General features: G+C 41.7%; 2 protein-coding genes and 1 long non-coding RNA gene across 7 annotated transcripts in view; 2 read left to right on the top strand and 1 right to left on the bottom strand.

Annotated features, from left to right (window-relative positions):
• Positions 1–16,655, top strand: part of PRKAG2 (protein kinase AMP-activated non-catalytic subunit gamma 2) — a 225,423-nt gene extending 208,768 nt beyond the window's left edge. For all 3 annotated transcript variants that reach the window (XM_051612435.1, XM_051612434.1, XM_051612436.1), the window contains 8 exons: positions 3,020–3,065; positions 3,831–3,885; positions 6,506–6,632; positions 7,382–7,547; positions 7,852–7,889; positions 10,547–10,693; positions 13,226–13,319; positions 15,897–16,655. In XM_051612435.1, coding sequence (XP_051468395.1) covers positions 3,020–3,065; positions 3,831–3,885; positions 6,506–6,632; positions 7,382–7,547; positions 7,852–7,889; positions 10,547–10,693; positions 13,226–13,319; positions 15,897–15,928 — 705 coding nt within the window. In that variant the 3' untranslated portion in view covers positions 15,929–16,655. The remainder of the gene's footprint in view (positions 1–3,019; positions 3,066–3,830; positions 3,886–6,505; positions 6,633–7,381; positions 7,548–7,851; positions 7,890–10,546; positions 10,694–13,225; positions 13,320–15,896) is intronic.
• Positions 16,538–22,898, bottom strand: LOC127381747 (uncharacterized). Its single transcript, XR_007888787.1, has 2 exons — positions 22,617–22,898; positions 16,538–20,590 (listed from the first exon to the last, which is right to left on the bottom strand). It is a non-coding gene; the product is annotated as an uncharacterized LOC127381747 (long non-coding RNA).
• Positions 22,899–23,090: 192 nt separating this feature from the next.
• RHEB (Ras homolog, mTORC1 binding) overlaps positions 23,091–25,708 on the top strand; it is a 40,514-nt gene continuing 37,896 nt past the window's right edge. Inside the window, exon 1 of one of the 3 annotated variants that reach the window (XM_051612824.1) lies at positions 23,091–23,119. In XM_051612824.1, coding sequence (XP_051468784.1) covers positions 23,092–23,119 — 28 coding nt within the window. In that variant the 5' untranslated portion in view covers position 23,091. The other 2 variants (XM_051612825.1, XM_051612822.1) reach the window with 2 other exon arrangements.

Genomic DNA, 25,708 nt, shown 5'->3' with positions numbered 1-25,708 from the left:
AGTTTAATTATGACATGGGTATACTCACTTTGGGGTTTTTTTGGCTGATAATATCTGAATACCTTGTTTCAGTTCCCAGCTTTAGCTGGAAAAGCTAAAGCTTGGGCAGATAACATTATCTGTCTGCTTCAGTTGTATGTGTAAACATGAGGAATTTCCTTAAGGAGTACTACCTTTTATTATGTTTTGTGTGGTGCTTCCCATAATGATAGCCTTTGTTTTGGATACAAAGCTCCACTTAGTGTTCCACCTAATAAATAATGCATTTGAGATGAAGGACTTGGCCTAACGTACCTGCTATAAAATAGATGTGATACAGAAAGTATGAAGGGAAGTGCTTGATTATTGATCATTGTACTTAGGTTCAGTTGTTTCAAACCACCTGTTTTCATAGTAATAAGAGCTCTATAAATGGTGAACATCAATCAAAAAACATTTGAGGAGAATGCCTTCATTTTACACCAAAAAGTGTATCGTATTTAAAAATCAAATATGTAGTGATGTGTGGTTCACATGTTTATATAATGATCTTTGTCTCATAACTATGATAGAGCTGTTCCAAAAGGAGTATCCAGAGTTAAGCAGAATACTAACTTAGAGAAGCTTGGATCCATTAAAAAGTTACTCTGGTCTTGGAGTGATGGTATAGAATAAACAAGTTAAACTAGTTACATCTAGATGCAGATATTTTAGTTATATGGCTGAGTTGTATAATCAGCTGGAGAGCTGTTGACTTGAATTAACTGATTTTAAATCCTCATTGGCAGGCAGTTGATAAAATTCTCTAGCTTACCTGTTGATAGAAACATTTACATCCTCCTTCTTGTTCCTTCTTGTTCCCCCTTCTTTGTTCCCCCTCTACCAATACAAACATATGTGCTAGGTTTTATTAGCTAAAAAATCAAGAACAGTTAGGGGAAGCAGATATCTGATATATTAGGCTTCTCAAAGCTCATCTTAATTTTCAAAATTTACAGTGAAATTCTTGTCAGATGCCAGTTGTGTGGTTCTTGTTAGAGAATTTCATTTCCCTCTCCTGGAGATTTACCAGGGATAGGGGGAGAAGCAAATGACAAGTGATTGCACATTGGTAACTTTATTGAATTGGTTTCCATTTTGCAGTGACCTTCAACCTCAATACTATTCATTTTTTCCATATGATTTTACTGAAGACCTGACTGTTGTCACTCCTGTTTACATTGTTTAACATCCTGTTCCATAGGTTGTGCTTAAAATGACAGCAGTAAGGATGAATAGCTGAGAAGTGACAACATTTTACTTAAGTGATTGATGCAGTCTTCCTGTAAAAAGAAATAAATGGATGTTCCATCAGGGAATGCTCTAGGCCTACTAGGTAAAATCAGGTTGCAAATATAATTCTTAAGGATTTCAGTCATTCTTTCTAAATGCATCATAACACACAGAGCGTGAGGCATGTTGCTGTTCAGGTCCTAGCTAATCTCTTTGAATGATTGATGAGGAACATGCCAACAGTTTATCTCTATAGCGTGGTCCAAGAGGTAGGTTTAGCCTCATCTCATCAGCACCTAAAGCAGTCTCCTCATCTTCTGATCACTTACTGGGTCTTCTGAACTGCACTCCACTGTCTTGACTGCCTTTTTTCTGTCAAGTCCTCCAAAGGATTATTTAACTTCTGTAGGTACCTTTTATGTGAGCCAAAAATGGTATATTTAAGTAGTCTAATGATAGTATATCAACTTAACATTCCCTTACACACTTCAAAGGATGCTAATTCCATAGGGTAATCTCAAGTGTAGTCTCCTTCAGCTCAAAGATGAATGCTGTAGGCTTTGTGGAGACTTCTACCCTTCAGCTATAAACTCCTCAGCTTCAGCAGTGTTTGCAGAGGTACCTGACAGAAGAGCTGTGTAAGGGATGGCAGGTGCCTTTGGCCTGGGCTTTACAGTCTTTTGGCAAAGAAATTTGTGAAACAACTGCTGAGCAGCAGGAAGTTGATGATGTGACCACGTCTTTGTTGTTGGTTTTGGTTTGAGTTTGTGGTTTGTTTTTCTTCAACTGCAAAGACTGGACTTTTGAGAGTGGTGTGATGTTACTGCTGATCTGATCTGATGGTAAGCTGCCATCAAGAGATGCTCCTTTGCCACATCCTTGGTCCAGTATCATTTGTCTGTCTTTTTTGTGAGCCAGTGAAAGAAGCTTAACCAGCACTAAACCAACAACATTTTTGTAACTTTTTTTTGCCTGTTTGGCTCCTGGGACCAACTGAGCACAGGTCAGATGAGCAACTTTGTAACATCAGTAAACGATTAAACTTGGGCAAGGATCCAATGTTGGTTCTGATTGATCTGAGCACCAAACCAAGTGCTGTAGCTCGTTTGTAATCAAGGAACAGTAAAATTCCTCTCTGTTAGTACTAAGAAGTCAAGTGATCAGTTTAAGCTTTTTACTGCTCTGGGTGTGTGAGGAATCATCATAGGGTTTACTCTGGCATTATTTTAAGATGAACTAGAATGCTGATGAGTCTAGAAGAGAACTAGATTACAAACGTAGGTAGGTAAAAGATCTTTGACCCCTGGAACAATAGGTCCAGTATAGTACTCTGTATTGAGCAGGATTGAATCATAGAATCATTAAGGTTGGAAGGGACCTTAAAGATCATCAAGTTCCAGCCCCCCTGCCATGAGCAGGGAACCCCACCACTAGATCAGGCTGCACAAAACCTCATCCAACCTGGCCTTAAAAACCTTCAGGGATAGGTCATCAACAACCTCCCTGAGCAACCATGTCCAGTTCCTCACCACCCTTGTAGTGAAGGATTTCTTCCTAATATCTAACCTAAATCTCCCCTCTTGGTTTAAAACCATTGCCATTGCTCCCTTTCTTCTTGTTATTGCCAAGAAATGTTGCTCTGAACTGTTCTTACTCTGAATTGCCTTCAATGGAATGTAAGGAAATAATTCAGCTATTTATAATATTGCTAACAATAATGGGATTTAAATTAGTACTTTTAGCTAAACTTTCCATCTACCCATTGTAGGTTCAGATTTATGAATTGGAGGAGCACAAGATAGAAACCTGGAGGGGTAAGAATGTTTACTACTTGGTTGATAACTTAAAATTCTCTAATGCTTTTCAGTATAATGGTTTTTAATTAATCATAGACTTAGCTTGTCTCTCTCCATCCTTTTTAACAAAAACAAGAGTAGTAAAAGCTTGTCTGTTGGCTTCTGCTGCTAATTTTTCTACCTGAAACAGTATGTAGACTTGAGTGATCTGGGCTATATGGTATTTTGCTGCTTGTTCATGGTTAGTGCCATCTTGCTCTTCCAGTGGAAAAAAAAAACCAAACCAAAGTGGAGTCAGGCAGCATGTATGACTGTCGAGTTGATGAGTATATGTGGAATGGAAATGTATCTGGGCCAGATTGCAGAATGAATAGATGACCCAGTACTGAGTGATCTGACAGATGAGCAAAAAGCAATGCCTGAGACTTGTGTGAGTTACTAGAAATTTGGGAAGGAAGCTTTATGTAAAAAATGGGCTATATGCCATGGAATAATACATATACATATAAGTACTTTATGCAGCAGACCTGCCCAGAAAAGGAACTGGTAAAGAATTACTTGCTGCTGTTGCAGTGACCCCTGCTGATAATCAGTTTAGTTCAGCTTCAAAAGCTTGTCTCTTTAATGTTAATACAGAGGAATTTGCTTTAGTGGTAGAATATCTAAAGTAACTATATTGCTCTTTTTATTCCCCTTAATTTTGATGAATTAATAAAATGCTTTCATATAAAAGTTAATGTTTTTGTATGAAGTGGTAATTGTTTATTACTTTTCTATACACAGAGCTTTATTTACAAGAGACATTTAAACCTTTAGTGAACATCTCCCCAGATGCAAGGTAGGATTTTGCTTTTCAGGCTGCTTAACCTGAAATAAACTAACTCTATTTCAGCACTAAATGTGTGCATATAGTAAGAAACAATTTATGTTATGAACTAGAGTACAACAATGGACTGTCTTTTACTATAATCAACAAAGTGTGAGAGCTTTTTATTGCAAGTGAGGACTCTTTAATTATCCAAAGAAGAGAATTTCTAGTAACTTTTGCTTTTTATCAGTGTAACTGTTCTGGTAATAAATTAGACATGGACACCTTCAAGCTAGCTTTCAAGTTGTGTTTATTTCATGAAAAGAAAAAATTGTGCAGAGCCTTTCATAGAATCATAGAATCCTAGGGGTTGGAAGGGACCTCGAAAGATCATCTAGTCCAACCCCCCCCGCCAGAGCAGGGTCACCTAGAGTACATCACACAGGAAGGCGTCCAGGCGGGTTTTGAATGTCTCCAGCGAAGGAGACTCCACAACCTCTCTGGGCAGCCTGTTCCAGTGCTCTGTCACTCTCACAGTAAAAAATTTTTTTCTGATATTCACCTTAAACCTCCTATGCTCCAATCTGTATCCATTACTCCTTGTCCTATCACTGGTCATCACTGAAAAAAGCTTAACTCCATCTTCTTGACACTCACCCTTTACATATTTGTAAACATGGATGAGGTCACCCCTCAGTCTCCTTTTCTCCAAACTAAAGAGACCCAGCTCCCTCAGCCTTTCCTCATAAGGGAGATGTTCCACTCCATCATCTTTGTGGCTCTGCACTGGACTCTTTCAAGCAGTTCCCTGTACTTCTTGAACTGAGGGGCCCAGAACTGGACACAATACTCCAGATGCAGCCTCACCAAGGCAGAAGAGAGGGGGAGAAGAACCTCTCTTGACCTACTAACCACACCCTTTCTAATGCACCCCAGGATGCCATTGGCCTTCTTAGCCACAAGGGCACATTGCTGGCTCATGGTCATCCTCCTGTCTACCCCCAGGTCCCTTTCTCCTACACTGCTCTCCAGCAGGTCAGCCCCCAGCCTGTACTGGTACATGGCGTTTTTCTTCCCCAAATGCAAAACTCTACACTTGCCCTTGTTGAACTTCATCAGGTTTTTCCCCTTTCAGCTGCCTTGCTCTCTGCAATCATAGTAATGAAAACGTACAGTACTTTTAAATGCAAGTAACTTTCCTTAACTAAAGAAAATACAATATCTGTGTGTTTTGTTCTTTACTACCTGGTTGTGTTCCTCAAAGTATAAATGACTGTCCTGTCCTTCTTGATGGAGTTTGAAATAAATAGTTTTAATTGTCATTATATCTTATTTACCAAAGGTACCTGGAGAGGGAGTGCTTTTGTTGATCATTTAACAGCTTGAGTGCTGCTTAATTGCTCAACTGAAGAGTGAAGTCCTGATTCTTGCTTTCAGTTTGTGGAATAGATTGCTTATTCCCTATCCAAGGAAACTGGTAAAGGGAACTCTAGTGATGACCTCAAAGTAATGATGTGCTCTATCCTCAATAGAATTGCCACTAAGTCATTAATAAGCTGTTCAATTAAGTCATAAGGACTGAATTTTCAATGGTCATTGGTTGCAAAGAATATTGTTAAGATAACAAACCAGTATAATTGCTCTCAGTGAAAGATGCAGCAAGAGAAGTATTGCAATAAAGAAGATGCATGTGTAGGACATGTACAGGACATGTATAAAATGATACAGCAAGTCAGCTTAAGACCTGACACACCAGTGGACTTGGGTTCTGGGACAATCAGCTTTTAGGTCTTAGGAGCTGTTAAATGCTCACTCCAGAAGTAGAATGTACAATGCAATGGTCGAAATCTTGACTCCATGTGTATCAGGTGGGGACAGTTCATCCCTGTAATAGACTCGGAACATACTGTGTATGGGAAGAAGCCTCTTCCAGCAAATAGGCTTTTATCAAAGTTTTACTAACTTTATTACTAATTTATTGCAATTTGTTGGTCAGCTGTTTTATCATAGTCTTACTAGGACCAAGAGAGGGCAGAATGTTACTTGTAAGAGGAGCAGAATTGCAGAGGTTGCAGTATTGCTAAATTGTAGTCTGCAGTGTCTGCAGGAATGTTTCAGATCTTCTGAGAATAACTTTCTGCCAATCCCCAGTGATAATTCAGTGAAATGATTAGGTAATTGTGGTGGCTTGTGTGCTATATGCACTTTAACTATTAAAAAGTTCTTCCTAGAAAATGTTATAGAAGTGTGGGGCTGAAATGCATTAAGGGCATGAAAACAGTTTTTTACTGTTTGTCTCTGATCAGAAATACCCAGTCTGAGTGCAGGGATACTGCAAGCACAGCACTCACTGGAAAAACAATTTATACTTGTACAGAAATATTTCTCCTACTCTTTCTACCACAAAAATGTTCTGTATTTCCATCACATTTTCTTACTGGTTTTAGATGTTCATGAGTATTTTGTTGTTAATCTGTTTTGCCAACTGCAAAAGTTAATTGGAAATCCCTTAACTTCTGTTTTCTAAAATGCTAAAGGTAATACAGATTACTCACAAGATGTACTTCATGGAGGTTTATACATGTGTATGTATCATTTGATGTTAGTTATTGTCAGCTAGAACTGACTTTTTCATTTTTCTTCTCCTCAGCCTTTTTGATGCTGTATATTCATTGATCAAAAACAAAATCCACAGGTTGCCAGTTATAGATCCCGTCAGTGGAAACGCACTTTATATACTTACCCATAAAAGAATCCTCAAGTTCCTCCAGCTTTTTGTAAGTATTTAGTTATGCTTTGTTTAACTGATTTATTTTTTCCCCCAGTAGAGATCTTTAAGTTAAGTCTTAGTACAGAAACTTCTTTATAAACCTCCATATTCATAATGTGTCTTTTTTTATAACAGAGAAATGAAAGCTTGATGTAGGACCTGTATGTTACCTTTAATTTGGTTCAGTCATTTAATGAAACCTAAACACCAAGGTGTTTGTTTTTGGCCATTTGAGTAGTTTGCTGTCCTCTCTGGAATATCTGCTCAGCTTCAGAAGCTTGTTTATGAGTGGAAAAATGAGTTTCCCAGAGACGAAATTATCATTACTCACTGTGGCAGCTTCTGTCAGTCACAGGGACAAACAGGAGGCCAAACAAAGCAATGAGTTCAAAATAAACAGTGTATAGTATGTTTTGCTGTCCTCTCTCCAGTTTCAGTGGGAATGACATAGTTTAGGATTAAAGGCTTTTAGTGACGGGTTACTACAAAAATAAATAAAAAATGAGAGAAAAAAAATAGTTATAGTCTTAATTTAGAGCTTCTTTGAAAAGAAATAATGCTTCTAGATCTGAGCTTCTTTTGGCTTGACCTTAATGTAGTAGCAGATTATAATAATCTGTACCAGTCCTTTGGAGTCAGCAGGTGGATGAGTTATTACCTAACATATATGCCAATCATATGGAAGCAGGGTAGGTGTAGAAAGCATGGTAGGTGCAGAAAACTGCACTGTAAATACGTTCATTCTGACTTTCCTAGATGTCAGAGATGCCAAAGCCTGCCTTTATGAAGAAGAATCTGGATGAACTTGGAATAGGAACTTACCACAACATTGCCTTCATACATCCAGACACTCCTATCATTAAAGCCTTGAATATATTTGTAGAGAGAAGGATATCGGCATTACCTGTTGTGGATGAGTCAGGTGTGTGTTGGGTCTTCTGTGTATAAAAGTGTGGTAAGATAAATGCTGCTGAGTCCTGGATTGATAGAGAGGGAGGAGAAAGAATAATAAAAATAAAAGGTGGGGGGAGAAAGGGAGTATAAAGAAATATTTATGCAAGATGGTTGACAGGCTTGGAAGAACTTCATGGTTTGGTAGGTTGTTTGGGGTTTTCTTGCATCTTTCCTTCTTGACCTGTTTTCTTTTTGTGTAATTATAAGATAACAAAGGAAGCAAAAAAAAAGTCTATTTTAAGCACTTTATTAACTTTTGTTTTTCTTTTTAGGAAAAGTTGTAGATATTTATTCCAAATTTGATGTAATAGTAAGTATAACTCTTAAATTGTTTTTAAAAAATATATGCAATGAGCAAATTAATTTGTTAATATGTAATTTTTTTGCTATTTTCTTCTTTAGGCTTTTGTTAGCAAACTGAATAAAACAGATGCAATTCACCCAGCCCAGCATTACTTTTGTTTGTTTATGTAAGCTGTCCTTATTAATACCACTTGCATACAGGCATCTACTGTTCTGGCTGTTACCCAAAATTAGATCTAGCTGTACTCTTACAAAAAGAGGGCATAGACTTTTTATGTTTGATTCTATTTTTGAGATAGGATTGCCTGTTTTCAAACAGAATGCAGATTCCTCTATGCAGGCTGGTATGACTTTATCCTCTCAGTGAATTAAAACTTGGTTCATTCTCTTGTTTCTGGTTTTCCCTCAGGAGTGCAACAGTGTAGTCAGATTCATGCCATGATTTGCCAGCCTGGGAGACCAAGGGCTGCTCTGCTCTTGTGGTTTTCAGAACCTTGAAAAATACATTTAGGTTTTTTATCCCAGTCTCCCCCCAGCTGTATGCACCTGCCTTCTAATTGGAACTTCTGATAGTTACATTACTTTTTTGCAATTTAAATGCCCAAGTTGCTTATTCCACCAGCCTGCTAGTGCTAATGAAGAACCCAGATGTCTGTAACACTGCATAGAATGCTTTCAGAAATATGGAGAATAGTCCCAAATGGAAATACTTTTAAGCTTATAAATATCTCTGGCTGCACACAATGCTCTTGATACTGAAAATTTCACCACGTCACTGTTCCTGCTTGTCTTTTCTAGGCATTTGTCTTTCTGTTCTTAGGGATTCTCTACTGTGAATGATTCTGTTCTGCCACAGAAGCTGGTCAGGGAATAGGCAGTAGCTGTAGTGGGGGTGATCTAATATATCAAAGATACTGAAATTTCACACTTGGCCAATTCAGTGTTTCACTTTAGTTGGTAACTGCATTAGACTTGGAGGCAGGATGTTTCCTTTTTTTTTCCATTTTTCTTCAGAAAGACACCAAAAGGAAGAGGGTCCCTTATGTTCTTCACTTCTTTATTTGGTTTAAGTGATGGGACAACAAAAATATATTTTTTTTAAGAGATACTGGATGATTTATTTGGAAAAATTATATATTGGGATCAAGAAAAATAGAAAACACCGTAAAATCTTTAGGATATAACTGCTCTTAACTAGTAACACAGGAAAGAGTTGGGGCATCTAGCAATTATTTGTGATTTTCCTCACATATACTATTTTGCTTATTAAATGGGGGGAAAAGATTCTGCTCTTTGAAGATAATCACCTCTGAGGCTACCTGTTTTTCATCAGTCTGCTTCAACCTGATCTTCAAGCTTTAAAAAAAGAAAAAACAATCTGAAATGTACAGTCTGATCTTCCACTGAGCATAGAATTTGTAAGATTCAGCTGGTGGTTTTAACTTTAAACCATGTGGCTGATACGCTTGGTGTGTTAAGCTATTCCTGTATGCTCAGCTGGCTGAGTTGCTGTATTTATTTCATTTTAATGGAGTTCTGAATTTTCATGTTTTTGATGGGAGAAACCTGGGAATGGTGTGATGGTATAGAAGTAGTTTTATATTACACTAGGTATTGTGTGTAGGGTGACTTCAGTTTGCAGAGGATTTTATATTCTCCTAATGTCCTTCATTAGGAATTAGTTAAATGAGTTAACTAAAACAGCTTGTGTCTTCATCATCATCTCAAACCTATCTTGTCATTTTTGGTGTAAGTCAATCAAAAAACTTGACCAATCACAGCATATTCTAGCCAAAAAATAATTTCATTGTATTGCTTGGCTCAGTGTTTTCATTTTAAAGGTCAGTCTTTGTTCTTCCTTCAGTGCTTCAGTACACAAAATCAATAGGCTAGGATGTGCCAACACCATCAAAATATTGCTATGGTCTCACCTACAGATACAGCTTTTGCTGGTCTGAACAAAGTCCTCTTGCTACAAACATGGTCTTGGTCTTAAAGGGAAGGTTGAGAGTGTCAGCTTTCAAGTTCTTTTAATCTTCTTGCTTTTAGTGGTGGTCAAGGGTTTTTATATTATTTTTATAGTACTCATTGAAATATATATATATGCACACAGAAATTGTTGTCAAATGGCAGTGCCAGCAAAGTCCAGGAGAGGGAGTTTGAGCCCACAAATAAGAAAGGTGAAGAAAATCTTCAATTTGCTCTCTACTCAGATCTCCACTATGATATACATCATGTGTCATGTTCAGAGAAGTTGGTCTCCTCCCCTATCCTATGAGAAACAAACAATAGGAAAATTGTGTATTCTTATAGTCTGTATATGCTCAAATCTGTAGAACTTCATCTTTGTGTTTTCTACTCATGGCAAAAGCAGGATGAGTGACATCCTCAAGCCAAGCCTGACAAGCCAAGTATCAGTGCAGTAGGATTTTTCAGTGGCCTGATGCATATCACAGAACAGTTTTATCAATTAACCCAGTCTGTCATATGGTGTTTAACATAATTGCATGTTCCCAGAAACTGAAGCTGAAGGGCATCTGCTTTGTTTAGTATGTGACTTGGAACAGACTCAATTTACACCAGAAATGTGTATCTACTTGATGCCAAAATATTTACATTATTACGAAGTACTGAGATGTGTTATGTGCCTTGGGTTTTTTTCAGAATCTTGCTGCTGAAAAAACATATAATAACCTAGATATCACGGTGACACAAGCCCTACAGCACCGTTCTCAGTATTTTGAAGGTGTTGTGAAGTGTAGCATGCTGGAAACACTGGAGACCATTGTGGATAGAATAGTGAAGGCTGAGGTGAGTTCCCTTTTTAAAGGATAAATTCATTTTAGTTACTTTGTGAAAGTATTTTTTCTGAACTACATATGTTTAGGTATGTTTTATAGATTTAGCTTAGAGATGCTTATAGGCATGTGCAAAGTACTGAACAGTATGTCTGTAATGACACTCAGTTATTTGTGTTTGTTTTATGACATTAATTGAACTGACTACAGAGCATTTATTGAAAGAGTCAAGTTTCTTCCAAGCCTGCCATAAGTTTTGCGGACCAGTAGTTCTTTAAACTCCAGCTTACAGCTAGGTTGGTTGGCCTATTGTTCAGGGAATGTCATGGGTACAATTACATATGGGGTCCTGCACTGCTGTCCTATAAATACTGTGAAACAGGAGAATTACAAGACACTCTTCCCCCCACACACACACATTTAGGGCTGTAACCATGCATATACTTGATACAAGTAAAACTTCTACTGTGTTAATAACCCCTTAGAACCTTCATGAGGCGATTTTTACTTATAACACTCTGTATTTGCTTGAGTTTATTCCTGAAATGGGATAATTTTAGCATTGCTGATATACAGTTTTGAAATTGGGATAATTTTATTACTGTCTTAAGAAGCTTTAGACATTTGTGTTTTAAGAACAACTACTACCATTAGGTTCAGTCTAAACATAGTGAGGTTATATGTAAAAATGACTCAGTCAAAACTACAAGTTATCTCTAGTAGCCAGATGAGTGCTTGATTTTACCAGAAATGAAACAAACCTGAAACGATTACATTGTCCATTTTGCTTTAATTACTGAGAGAATGATAAAATTACTAAGTGTGCATATAAAAAACAATAACCCCATCTAAAATATCACCAACACGGTTTCATCAAAAAGAAAATGCAATAATATTTTCTCTCCTTTCCCTCTTTCTTTCCTCCCTGTGTCAGGTGGGTATGACTTGTCAGATACTTCAGGGCTCCTCTTTTCTTGTATCTGTCCAGAAGTGAAGTTGTTGACATCAACCATAAATTAAAATATCTATTTAATAAAGACTGATGCAGTTTTCTTGCTATCACCTCTGTGAGAAAAATTCTTATAACTTTCATCACTGTCATAGCTGATACTTGAACTTAAAATAGTGAAGACTTAGGTAAAAAGTAAACACATAGTAGGCTCTCAACTTCTGACAAACACCCCTTTTTAGGATTGCTTACTTAGCATCATGGAATGTTTTGAGTTGGAAGGGACCTTCAAGATCACCCAGTTCCAAGCCCCCTGCCATGGGCAGGGACACCTCCCACTAGTCCAGGTTGCTCCAAGACCCATCCAACCTGCCCTTGAACATTTCCAAGGATGGAGCTTCCACAGCTTCCCTGGGCAACTTGTTCCAGGGGTCTCACCACCCTCACACTAAGGAATTTCCTCCTAATACCTAATGTAAATCTCCCCTCTTCTGGTTTTGATCCATTTCCCCTTGTCTTTTCACTAGAAGCCCCTGTAAAAAGTCCCTCCCCAGCTTTCCTGGAGCCCCTTCAGATACTGGAAGGGGCTCTAAGGTCTCTGTGGAGCCTTCTCTTCTCCAGGCTGAACAGCCCCAACTCTCAGCCGGTCTCCAGAGCAGAGCTGCTCCAGCCCTCAGATCATCTTGGTGGCCTCCTCTGGACTCCCCCCAGGAGCTCCATGTCCTTAGGAGCCAGTTCAGATGTGATTCAAGTTATACAACTCTGCCCAGTTGCGGTGGACTCTGGTGCCAGGACAGACATTAGGGCACTCTCCTGGTTCTGCAGGGGTCTTTGACTGCTGTAGGCTGCCCTGGCCAGTGAGCCTCAGGATACCCACCTACTTTCCCCACAGTTAGAACAAAAGTTTTGTAGCATAAAATATTTCCTAGAATAGATTTGTTAATGATAAAATTTATTTTAAAATACAGTCTTACTGTTGATAAACCTTTCATCCAAGTTGTGCCCTTGTGTTTGTTAACTCTACAGTGAATTTGTACAAATAAATTGAAAGTTTTGCACAGAGCCGTAAGATTTTAAAACCAATCTGGCAGTTACTTCCAGTTGTGCAGCCCTGCAAGAATAGTAGGTTAAAGCCAACTTGGACATGTCAAGAAACAACAAGTTTTAGTGCTGTGCCTTTCTCTGTTGAGCAAGTAGTTTTCAGAAGGAAGCCTCATTTTATTATTGTACCTTATTTTTTGAGGTTGCAGGCTGAGTTGGGCAGAGCCTCTAAGTTGGGGAAGAGTGTTTGATTTGAGAGCCACTTTCTGAGAGCAGAAGTATTTTAAGGACCTACATCTCAGTTTAGCTGTCACTTCAGATCTTGTTGCCCTGTCACGTATCTGTGGGCTCTTTAAACATGCATTATCTTTTACGTATGTAGGGTAAGCATGTTTGTATTGCTTTGTGAGATTGGAATTGCTAATGTTGTTAACCATTCTTTTTTTCCTACTTGCTTTCATACTGCATTATTTTATGATTTTTTGTTCTGTTTTTCTTTGCTTTGGCTACTATTTTAAATCAGGCAAATGTCTCAAGATATTTTCCCTAATGCAGGTTCATCGTTTGGTGGTAGTGAATGAAGCAGATAGCATCGTGGGGATCATCTCCCTTTCTGACATTCTACAAGCTTTGGTACTCACACCAGCAGGTATGCATGTTGCCTTTTGCCCTTTGCCATGAGACATTTGGCAGTGTGTCCACCCTGCTGGTTGTCATTTGACGATGACAAACTTTTGATTTTTCAGCTTTTGTAACTGTTTGATCGTAGTTCTTCAATAAGCTTTTCATTTCTCTTCAGGAAAAAGCTGACAAAATATTAACTGTCAGTCTTTTGCTCACTGAGGAATATATGCAGAAGCTTCATGGATACCATTGCTGTACAAGCATCTTCCTTTTAGAAAAAAAGCTCTTTGTTTTAAAAGTAAAAACAGGATGAAGTTGAATTTTGCACATATAGAGGGCATCTACAGTAGGGTACCCTCCCCACTTCCCTGAATTTCAGTGCTCTGGCCAAGTGCTCTTAATGTGGATGCAGCTGTGCTCACCACTAGCTCTCCAAGTCCTGCAGTTGTCCAGCTGTCCTATGGGTTTTGCTTGGCACAGCTATGGCAGAGACATCACCCCAGCCCACCAGAAGTATTCCAGTAGAAATCTCTATAGTGTATTACTAGACATGACCAGGTTCCTTTTAACAAGAGTATCCAACAATAGGTTGATTTATACTACTTTTATGTTGGGCAGGGGCTTGGTTTTGGTTTTGTTATGTTTTTTTTTTTTTAACGGTTTGCCCAAGTTACTAACCTACTTTGTTAGTAATTTAACTTCGACCACATAAATTATTTCAGTGTCACAACAACTGAAGCAAAGCCCTCTGGCTTTGTGAGGAAGTCAAATTACTGATTAGAATTTTGCCTCAAAATATCAGACTAAGCAAATTGAACTGGATATGTCCTTCAGAAAAGAAAGTCTAAATGGAAGCTTAACTTGCATTAAGGGATTTCATACTTTCATACTTGCACTGATAGATAACATGATAATGTAAAAGTCTTGCTCATCTATAGATTTAAAAAAAAAAGTGAATGTAGCTTTTTAAAATACTAAGACTTCTCAAAAAGAAGTAATCGATAGTACTGCTGGAAGTTTTATGTCAGTGCATCTAGTTCCTTTCAGTGACCTGGAGAAGCAAGTAATCCAGCTTTCTGTGGAAGTATGAGAAACCAGGCTTGAGTCAAATGGGCTCATTGCCTAGAAAGAGAATGGGGGAGTATATGTTCCCTCTAGGAGGGAGATGTAAAGACAGGCAGACAGTGCCTCTCCAGACAGAGGAGGTAGTTTCCCCAGTGACTAGAGAGTAGATCTTATTTATGGAGCCAAGTTTGGAAAGAAAAGATAAATCTGGATACTGACAAACCAAGAGCTTTGTTATACTGGAATTAAATGGACACTTAAGTTGCAACTCTGAGCTGATACAGCAGTGCTCTGTAATTAAAAAGGACAGTTGTTGCTCCCAGCCTCTGGGCCATGTGCTTCTGGCATTTAGCATGTGGCAGGATCCAGACTTAGGAGATGCCTCTGTGAGATGCTTTAACTCATTGAGCTAACAGGAAACTGAGCCAGCAAAAAAGCTGCAGGGTTTTGTCAGTTGGACACACTAAACTGGCTCACAGAAGAGTCTAGTACTGAGTGCAGGGGTTAGAGCAAGAGAAGAGGGCAGGATTATGCCACTGGAAGAGATGAGGGGAAGGAAGGCATTTTCCAGGAGCAGTTAGGCATTAGATTGCAGTTCCACAGGCAGATGCCTAGTTTTAGATTGTGACTTGTCTCACAAAGTGAGATTGTCTGCAGTGTAGATCCAGTTTGTAGAGCCTGAAGAATGATTTATCTCTTAAATTAGATGCATAAGAAAACCAGATAAATCATGCCCTAAAATCTCCTATTTGTTTTTTTTCAAACTAGAAAGGAAAATGTATTGGCTGTCAGGAATTAAGACCATCCTACATTAAGGGGTGGAAGTATCAGTCATGATGGGAAAACTGGATGCATTTAATGAGTGTTTCAGCACTTGATTATACATTACAAGTAGTAGCTCCAAGTTGCTGGCAAGAGATTCTTGCTCTCTTAGAGCTGGATGCTGGAGCCAGACTCACCACAGGGTTCAGTCGTTGCCCAGTGTGCAGCTAGTTTGGGTACTTAGAGAAGAGGCAAGGTGCTCTACAGTTCTGCTGAACAGATCTCTCAGATCCCTCCTGTAAGCAAAAGCTGCCTCTGAAAATGGGTCCACCAACAAAGTGCAGTTAAACTGACTTCCTATATAGGTTGTTCTCAAGCAGGACTTCATTTTTGGAGGCATTTATGATGATTAAGCTTGGCTTCTAAGCTGATGAACTGGTTTGGAATGTGGCTTTTTGTTTAGTTGGTTGAGGTTTTTTTAGATAAGTTTTTGTGCAGGGGAGAATCTTCAAAGCCACTTTTAGTAACTTCCCAGAAGAGTTACTTAGACTACCTTGCCAATGAAGTTAGAAGCAGTCATGGTCTCAAGGCCTTCCCCACTCTGTTTTATGTTAGTGTTTAGCAATCCTGCAGCATGTTCCTGATAAATGTTCTCCAGTACTAAGATTCTGATAATGTGGTCCAAGTTGAAGCATTCAGACTGAGCCATGCCTTTCCAGGAGCCAAGTGTTACATGCATAAGGAAATGACACGTGCTTTCCTCTTCTGTTAACAGGTGCCAAACAAAAGGAGAATGAAAGTGAATGACTGCTGTGAATGTATACATGTTTGTAGGAGAACTTGAACAAAGTTTCTGGGTCAAGTTTGTCTCAAGAGCAGTGACTGCAGTAGAACAGAGCAGGATGGTTGGGAATGTGTATTGGGACTTAGTGATGGATGATGAGTCTATTCCCCCCAGTGATGTCACAAAAAAGCAGCATGACAAAAAGCTTATGTTAAAATGTAGGCTTGTATTTCAAAACGTCTTCAAAACATTTGCTGGAAGACTTCACATGATGTCCTTCATTAAAATGCACTGTATTCTGAAACTTCTTCATTTTGTATTTGACAGAAGTCACTGGTCAGCAACGGATATATGTGACATAAGGCAAGTGTATGGCATATTCATATCATAGTGCCTTATGTCAAAATACAGCAATATGTCATCACTGTTGCCCATCACTGTCAAAGGAAGTATTGTGCTAAACGAGACACTGTATTTGAATGTGAAAGTCTTTAAACTTAAAACCAAATCAGTTTCAGTTCTCATTAGATTTGTCATAAAAGCTGTAATTTGAATATCGGTAGACTTCTTTAAAACTTTAATGACAGTTTTATGTTAAATGTTGCATTCTGAACTGAGATGTAAAACAAGACTGATTTTAAAAACAGCTTTATTTATTTTTACTTTCATGACAATTTTTTACACATCCTTGGTGGATAGCTAAAATTTCACCATATCCATTAATAAACTGTTGATTGTTATACAAACAAAGTGGTAGATTTTCTCATTATTTAAAACTTTGAAGTTGCAGAAGCTGTGGCCTGTTGATCGGTCCATATTACTCGAGCTGAAGATTCCAAAAGCACAGATCCAAAGTGCTCTGGGCTCTAATACACAGGCACCATGGAGGAAGTGCCAGAGAACAATATTTTCATCTATATTAACATGTAAAGCAATGTTTGTAAAACAAAACTTTTATTGTGTATGATTTGTACAGAAGTGGAGGAGTGAGGACAGCTGCGAAGTGTCTGCTAATGTAAATGTACTGTACAGTTTGAAGATGAGACTTTTCTAATTGTAGATTCTTGTAGATGGAATAAATTAAACCCTACAGTATCAGTTTGTTTTTAGCAGTTCTTGCCAAGTGCTTTTGCATGTCTAAAGGTACATGCATTTTGATTAGTGTAAGTCTAGGTATAGAAGCATTCTTATTTTCCTTTGACTTTAAAGGCAGCTTATACTAATGGAATAATGCAGGCAATACTACTTGCTGTGTTTCCAGCCTGAATACTTTACTGAAATAATGGCATTAAATTGATCTGTTATTTTTCATTCATAAACATGGAGGTAACCTTTTTAAAGTTTTCAATTTGCTTATGAAATGTGAGGTTTTCAATAGTAAACAAAAAGCCCCTCCCCCCCCTTTTTTTTTTTCTAGAATCCCTCAGGTTTCTAGAATTTAAATTTTGAACTAAATGTGTGAATTTTCTTCTTACTGGCATCCTTCATGTATAAAAATACTCCTGTCGTACATAATGGAAACTGTTCTTAGACTTATCTCACTTCCTTACTCTGTGAAAAACATTGTAGATTCTTCTCCAGCACCTTGTCTGACTAGGTACATGTTGACTCTGTGCCCTACAGTTCTGGATGGTATTGAATTGAAATAGCTGTTTTGGTCTAACAGCAGACCTGAGGGTCTGGTGCTGAGTGCTGCCATCAGAGATGACATCAGCACAGCTCTGATGGTGTTTGGTGGGGAGGTGGAATAATAGAACCTAAAAATAGTGGCTCTTGTTCTTTCTGGGGTGTGTGGAGGGGATAATTTGTGGTAGCTGCTATTCAGGATAAGTGGTCAGTAGTGCTACCTGCAAATGGCCCCTAAGCTGTAGAGATATAACTTGGTGAAAGCCCAGACATTGCTCCAGCACTTGCCTCGTAGCCTCCTCAAGGAGGTGGGATGCCAGGGAGTTGCCTAAATTAATCACTAGATCTCTATGAGCATGTTTTTCAGCCCTGTATACAGGGAATTTTTTAAGATGGTGATGAGTTGAGCCAATTATATTCTTTTTTTTTTAATGTAGTTTATTTTTTAGCACAAAGTCTTCTGGCCCTGTTCCATGCAGACAGCTTTGGGCCTGTCTGCATAAATTAGTATGCAGAAAGCCAGAATGAATTTGCAGTTTTCAAACAACCATGTACAGACTTTGTGTTTTAACATTATTACAAGTGCTGTTGACGTGTTGTGGATGCAGTACTAGCAAAATGATGGAAAGCAGCCTCCTCAGTGATACAAAACACTATTTAGAGAATTTCCACCCTTACTTTCTGGAATTTGTGAGAAGTAGAATCGCAGTGTAACTCCCCAAGCATGAATAAACCAGTGCTATCAAAAAGGCACTCTGCTTGTCATGGCACAAGTACCAATGCTGATGCAGTAAACAAAACTAAACAAACCATGTCATTTTTAATACAGACCAGTTTACTACAAAGCTAGAAAAATGCTTGTTCCAGCATAAGAGAGGGACAGGAATAGGAAAATGAGGGTAGAGAAAGGAGAGATGACTCAGCAGCAGAGCTGCATGTACCAGATTAAAGTGACAGTGCAACTCAAGCTTTGCTCTAGGGCAGACTTCACGTGGCTCGTGAGAGGCCTTGGCCATGGAAAATAATTAACAACATGCCATTAAACTCAAGTTCTTGCACATTTTTTTTTCCAGCAGGCAGCAAGCAGTACCTATAGCTCTGAGACCATAGCACTGTCTCCAGGTGCTCCCTTTCTTTCCACAGACACGATTGTGCTGCAAATGGAGATGGCAGGGAGCTTCCCCCATGGAACTCCTGAAAGCCAGATCAATGTCTAGATGATTTTCTGTCCTGAAGGATGGGAGAGCTGTTGGAATGGATTCTGTTTTAACTGGCAGAACTAAAACATTATTGATTTCTCTGCTTCCCTGTGCATTTCCTTGCCCAGCAAGAGATGACTGATAAATAATTATTCTGAACTGCTTCTTGGTCCTAGAGCAGAATAAGTTTGTTTTTTACCTGCTCTGGATATTTGTAGTTGTTGAGGTGTAAGAAAATGTTTCTTAGCAGACTTCAGCCTGCAGTATTTTTCACTGTCTAGACATGTGAACTAATTTTAGAAAATTATTCTTTGCTGACAGTGATAACTTGACCAATTAAAACATTTTCCTGTTGTACTTACGGAATTTTCAGTTATAAGGTCCAAGTTATTTAAGCTGACACAAATAGTGTCTACTGGGAAAGGACTGCAGATGTTGTGTATCTGAGGCCTATTTACTGTCTTTTACTAAGAAACTATGGTTATTCTGGGAGTGTTTGGGTAATGCAGAAAGAACCAGCCTTGCTTTCTGAGGTCTGAGCTCTTGTCCTCTCAGCAGACAAGATTCCAAGACTGCAGGTTGCTCTAAGAATGCTCCACACCATCTTCTGAGAGAGCACAGGGTAAGTTGGGAGTCTTTCAGCTTTGGTCCAACTGGAAGTGAAACCACATGTACTGGTTAACCCACTGGTTAGCTGTTCCTACTGAGCATTCCAGTCAGTTTTAGAAGCCAGCCGACTCCAAAAGTTTCTATGAACCTCTACGCCTTATGCTCCCATGGTGAATGCTGATTAGAGGTAATTTGGAGAGGAAAATGTCATTCTGAATAATTTAATATACTACCCTCATAATGTGTATTATGCAAAAAGGAATGTTCTGCAGACACTGCTCTTTACTCTTCAGGTTTTAATTTAAATGTAGCTTTAAAAGTCACTTTGAGTCCCCAGTTTTATGATTACTGCAGTCAGACTTGTTTGCACTGAAGTGAAAGGGAACAGGAGGTGACCTGTACTCAAACATCAAACTCATTCCTTTAGAGAAAAACCCCATGTCCCTGCCAGCTGCACACCAGGACCTGCATGGCAGTAGCTCACGTGGATGGAATTAGTTCCTTAATTTGATTCTACTAATATTTTGTTAGTATTTCTAACTGAATACTGGAAAACACAATCATTGTGAAAATGCGGGAGGTACAAGCATTAAGACTGAACTGAATGTACTTGGTAGCCTCTGTGGGCAGCAAGGTCTCTGCTGAACACGTGGAAGCGTGTCCAATGCAAATGCTGGATGCTGCAAAAACTCAGGAAGGTCCTGATGTGCTAAAGTACAGAGCAGGTAATTATACCAGTAACTCTGCATCTGGACTCTGAGCAGCAGTGTGTGTTGGTGGGCTTGTCTGTAGTGAATGATCATAAAAATACTCAACTGTTGAGTTATGTTTACATTAAATTCATTACTGTTTCTCCTCCATCATGTTTTTTTCCTCCATCACAACAAAGCAGATAAAAGCAACAAAAGAAAGAAGTGTTCCCTTTTCTGAGCCTCCCTCAACATTTGTTCCTGATCTCACTGTACATCCAGACTCTGGTGGTTGCAGTTCTCCCTTTTGATGTTTCCTCTTTTTTAGAACCCAGGCCATACCTAATATTTTGTGTTCATTAATCATGTCTGCTCTTAACTAATTTACAATAAAATTAATGTAATTTATCGACTGAACTGGTATGAAGGCTGCGTTTGATTGAAAGGAGTATTTGGTGAAGTGAGATAGATACAAGGCAAGTTTGGAGCGTTGCCAGCGTGTGGTGCACGTCACTTGCCCCAGTGTTCTCTGAACTCCTTTGTAGTTCACAACTTGCAAACCCTGTAGAAAAGAAGCTGGAGTAAGTGCAGTGAATGCACAGGCAAAGCCCTAATCCCTAATGTGGCCCTGGCTACGGAACACAGCACTGTGAAATCACTGCCTGAATATCACACTTAGAGAGGGGAAGAATTTTGGTGAGGGAACACTTGATGAGTGGGTGAAGCTAAAGCTCTAAACAAAGTGTTCAAATGCAGTGCAACACCCTGATTAGACACCTATGACACAGGCTTCAAGCCAGAGGGGTGCTCTACCTCTGCACCACAGCTTGCCAGCAAAGTGTTTCAGATTAACCTGGGCAGGAGAAATGCAAAGACAGTCTTATCACCATCCAGATCCTCTCACCTCTGCTTAAGCAGCTACAGATTAAGCAGCACTATCCCTGGGTGCTCTCAAAGGCAGCTCAGCACAATCACCACATCCCAGAGTGCAGAGGAACAACAAAGTTCCCTGGAAAGCTCTGTATTTGCCTGTATTCTAGGTGTCCCAGTAAAGACTGAACCAAACACTTGTGATCCAATGGAATAAGGATTATAAACCGATTCCTTCCAGAAAACTAGTTGAAGAAAAAGTCATAGTTTTTTCTGCAAGTTTAAAAACCACCCATGCCCAGGAATGATGAGTTGTGTTCCTGCTGCAACACGTGCTAAGCAAGCATGGCAAGTATCCTTGGGTGGGACAACTCTTGCAGTCAAGAGGCTGTAAATGAAGCAGCTGAAGGGGGTAGCAGAAATCCTGCAGTTGTGAGCCCTCCTAAATGAGCAGAGAGCAAACAAGTGCAAGTTAGTGGAAACAAGATCAATAAATAGATAAGAGTGCAAAAGGCCAGTAGGATAAAAAAAAAAGAGAGTAAGGGAAAAGACCTAATCAAGAGAAGTGGGGTGTCAAGGAGGTATGCACAATCAGAAAATCTCAGAAACCAAAAAGTGTTTATGCTTACCACTCCCTCCTCTGAGCTTATGGAAAGACCTGAACATATTTGCTGAAAATGTAGATTAGGTTTCAGCAGAGTGCAAAGCCCAGCAGTAAGAACTGTAAGGATACATAAGTTGAAACTACCACAAACTTAATCTATGTTTCCAAATCATTTTATGTCTCTGGAAGGTAACTGTTACTACTTCTTTCAGTCTTTTTGGCTCAGTAAATAGCCGAGATTTTGGACCAGGAGGACCTTTAATCCATGAGGTTCCAGAGGGAGTGGGTGCAAATATGATGCACAGCTGCAGAGCTACTGAAGGGATAGTGCTGCTGGCTCACAGCTACTGCAGTCCTCCTGTCTTTTAAAACACCACTCATGTCTTGCATAAAAAGACCTAGGTGTTTTAAAATATACAAGGAAAAAAAGAATCCAGTTATCTGAACCAGGTAGGGCAGAAACCCTCAATTTTCTCATGTAATAACCATCTTTTCATCATACACCTAGTCACTACAAACTATCACACCTGTTGTTTCACAGTAACCAGTACTTAGCCTTCAAGATCCTACAATCCAGAAGAGGGTACAACGAGGCTAACTCAAACAATGCAGATACCTCCTTAAAGCTTGTCTTCAGGAGCAAATCACTTTTGTGTACCTTTCTTTTGCTTTAGGTGCCTCCCCTCGGCAGGTTAGATGCTACAGCATGTGGGGATGAATGAAAACCCACCTCTTATCATCAGGTTGTTGGGCTGGTTTAGTTGTATCAGTCAATTGAACCCTAGCACAACTGCATGTTAGCCAGGTGAGCGTAGCCCCCCAAAAAGATACAGATGGAAAACATGGCTTTTTCTTCTAACGTTCATTTTTCAACAAAACGTTCAGTGGGTATTTTGCAAAATAAGTAGCAGCCAATGTGGGAAAAGGCGAGCTGCGTGTTCTTCGTGCCTCCCTCTCTCCCTTCAACTCCGCACCGAGGGCACCCTCAGCACACGCAGCCCGCACCGCCTCGTTCCGAGCTCCGCACCGCCTCACCGCGCGGCTCACCCCTCCTTCACCCCTCGCCCTTCCCTTGGCGCGCGTTCCCCAGCATTTCACAGCTGTCCAGACCTACCGCTTCCCCAGAACCGCCGCATTTTATCCGCCGAGGCACCGAGACCACGTGAAAAGTCGCGGCCCTGCCGACCCTTCTGTGGGTCCCTCTCCCCTCAGGAGCCCCGGGCCCTACCGCCCGGCTCCCCAACCGCCCCGACGGAGAAGCCGTCCACGCAGGGACCCCTCCCACCCCGGGGGCAGCGCGGGTTGCATTCACCGGAGGGTCGCGCAGCCGCCTTCCCGCCGAGGAGCCCCCGGGGACCCGCCTCTCCCCCGCCCCGCGCCGCCGGCGTCCGTTGGCGGGCGGGGCTCACCCGCTCCAACGGCCGCCGCTGCGCGCACAGGCGCGCCGGCCCCTCCCCTCTCTTTGAACGCCGTCTCTCTTCCCGCAGCCGCCGCTCGCCGGCCAATCAGCGCCCGCCTGGCCCCGCGGAGCCGCCCAATCGGGGCGCGGTGTGTATGGGCGGGGGGGGGAAGGGGGGGGGGAGCCAGGCATGACGCAGCGAGTTTTTCCCCTCGCAGGTACGTGAGGGGCCGGCCACCCCGGCGGTCACGTGGGCGGGCGCTGCCGCCGCCAGGCGCCGCGGATCCCGTGCGCTCGGGCCGCCGCTCCGCCAGCCCCCTCCCGAGCTCCCGTCCCTTTCCACCTCCTCCCTCCTCTTCCTCCCTCCTCCCCCACCGCCGCATGTCGCTGGCGGCGCGCCCCGCTCCCCCCTCAGCCGCCCGCCGCCGCCTTCCTCCGCCACCACTGCCGTGACCGCCGCCGCCCTTGATGTGGTTCGGGGCCGGGCGGAGAGAAGATGCCGCCGTCCAAGTCCCGCAAGATCGCGATCCTGGGCTACCGGAGCGTGGGTGAGCGCGGGGCGCCGCCGTCAGGCGGGGTTGGGGAGGGGGGGAGGGGGTGGTGACGGAGCTGCGGGGCCTCCACCGGCTGCAGGCGGCTCGGCCCGCGCTCCGCAGCGCCCTTCCCGCCCGCGGGAACGCGCGGCCCGGCCCGGCCCGGCGGCCCCTCGCCGCATCGCCCTCCCCCGCGGCAGCAGGTGCAGCGGCGGCGGGGAGAGAAGAGGGAGGGAGGGAGGGAGAGAGAGCCGCCCCGCTTCCCGCCGCCGGGAGCGCGCAGCCGCGGCGGGCGGGCGGGCCCCGCCATGGCGGCGCCGCAGAGCGCTGCGGGCCCGGGGCTGCGGAGCCGCCGTGCCCTTAATAGGAAGTTTCACCTCCCTCGCCCTCCCGGACGGGGCCGTCCCGAAGGGCCCCGGCCGTGAGGCGCGGAGCTGGACGGCCGGGACGGCGTTGGGGAGGAGGTTCCCGCCCCGCCGGGGGCTGGTCGGTGTGTACCCGCAGCGCTCCCCGAGGTGCCGGCCCCCGCCCCGGGGAGGAGGCGGTCACGGCAGGCGCTGCCGGCGCCGGGGGTTGCCAGCCCGTGGGAGCGGTGCGGGATGCGCTGCGGGATGCGCTGCGGGCCGGTCCCGCTGGCTCGGGGGAGCTGTGATTAACTCTCTCCAAACGCGCTGCTGTCGGGGGATTTACAGCCCAGTTTTGAAACGCTGCGGGGAAACCAGGTCGATCTGTTGCCCGTTTCTGCGTGGTTTTTTTTTGTTTGTTTGTTTGTTGGTTGTGGGGTTTTTTTGTTTTCTCCTCGGTAGCCTCATCCCCGCACCAGCAGCGTAGCGAGGCCGGCTGTCGAGGCGGTTGTAGTCGCCAGGCGTTGTGTTGACACTCCGGTGTCCCCAGCACGGGACCGTGCCGCTCTGCTGGTACCATCCAGCGCAGGCTCATCTGCTTGGAGCAACTTCCTGGAAGTGTCCAGCACGAGTCTCCGGCAGCTGATCGCGGTTTTGTTCAGTAACTGCCCACACCTGTCATCCTGTCTCCTCCTGCGTTGACTGTGATGGAAAAAACAGTTTAGCGTGTTTCAACATTCGGTTTCTTAAAGCAGAGGGGAATGAGCCATAGTACAGCTATCCCAATCGATCACACTTAAAAGCATAGATCAATACTCAAGATAATGTGCGGTTGGGAAGAAAGTAAGGTGCTACAGAGAGATACTACACTGCTATAAAAGGGGTTTTCAGACTAGTAAAAGCCACTAGTAGTGGCTAAATGAGTAATCTGTCTTTTGTTATGCACTCAGCAGAAAGAACCCTTAAAACAATGCTTTTTTTCAAGGTAAAAAACAGGCTAAACAAGTGCAGGTGTTTGTTTCATTTCACTATGTAACTGCAGCCTGTCTTTGATATGGGGTGATGCTGAGTTTTTATAGTCCTTAAAAGGAACAGCAAGTAGATTTGTCAGTTTGCATAGTATATTTGACATGACTTGTTGCAGTGGTTTTCGTTGTCTACCCTGCATGTTACATTTTCTTTTCTTTGAACACTGGCAAAAACAAGCAATGGGCAGTATAAGTGGGAAGGAAAAATGTTTGAAATTCTGTTCTTTAGAAGTCTGTGATGAGGACTGGGTGTACTGTTGAGCTTCGGTCTTTTCATCTACTGGCAATGAAAGCAGCAGTCAAAAAAATCAGATGATAGTAAGGTATATACTTAGTTGAGGAAAAACAGAAGTATAGGATTGTTAATCTCGTCAGTGATGTTTTGAGCAATAGTATTAATTCATAAAGGATGGGCAAAAAGGTAGCTAACATCTATTAAGACCTACTTGCTGAACTGCAGCAACTACATATTTTCCGAGACTATTGTGACAGTAGGCTTCATGGGGCAAGATCAGTTTTACTAGGACAGTTGCAAGTTTTATGAAGACAGAATTAAGAGGGGAAGAATAATGGTTTACTGCAGTTTTCCTTTCATTGCCTCGATAATTCTGTGTTACCTCTTAGGTAAAAAGCTTCCATGTTAAAACTGTAAGATTGCTCTCCTTAAATACAGGAACGTTAAATTTCTAGGCAAATACTTACGTAAAAGTTCAAGCAGTGGAAACAGGTCATTGGAGTCTTAGTTCAGTCTTGTAAAGCTGTTAAAAAACCAATAAAGTCAAACTGAGGTTTAGGTTGGGTCCAAGTATGCCTACTAAAGTCTAGGAGGATAATGATTTAGTTTAGCTTCAGAGGTGGTTTTGAGTAAGCTTCAGTTTGTATCATGATGGCAAGAAATACTA

The sequence above is a fragment of the Apus apus genome, chromosome 2 (genome assembly GCF_020740795.1).
Source record: "Apus apus isolate bApuApu2 chromosome 2, bApuApu2.pri.cur, whole genome shotgun sequence".
NCBI lineage: Eukaryota > Metazoa > Chordata > Aves > Apodiformes > Apodidae > Apus > Apus apus.
This window is presented reverse-complemented; position numbering and strand designations above follow the sequence as displayed.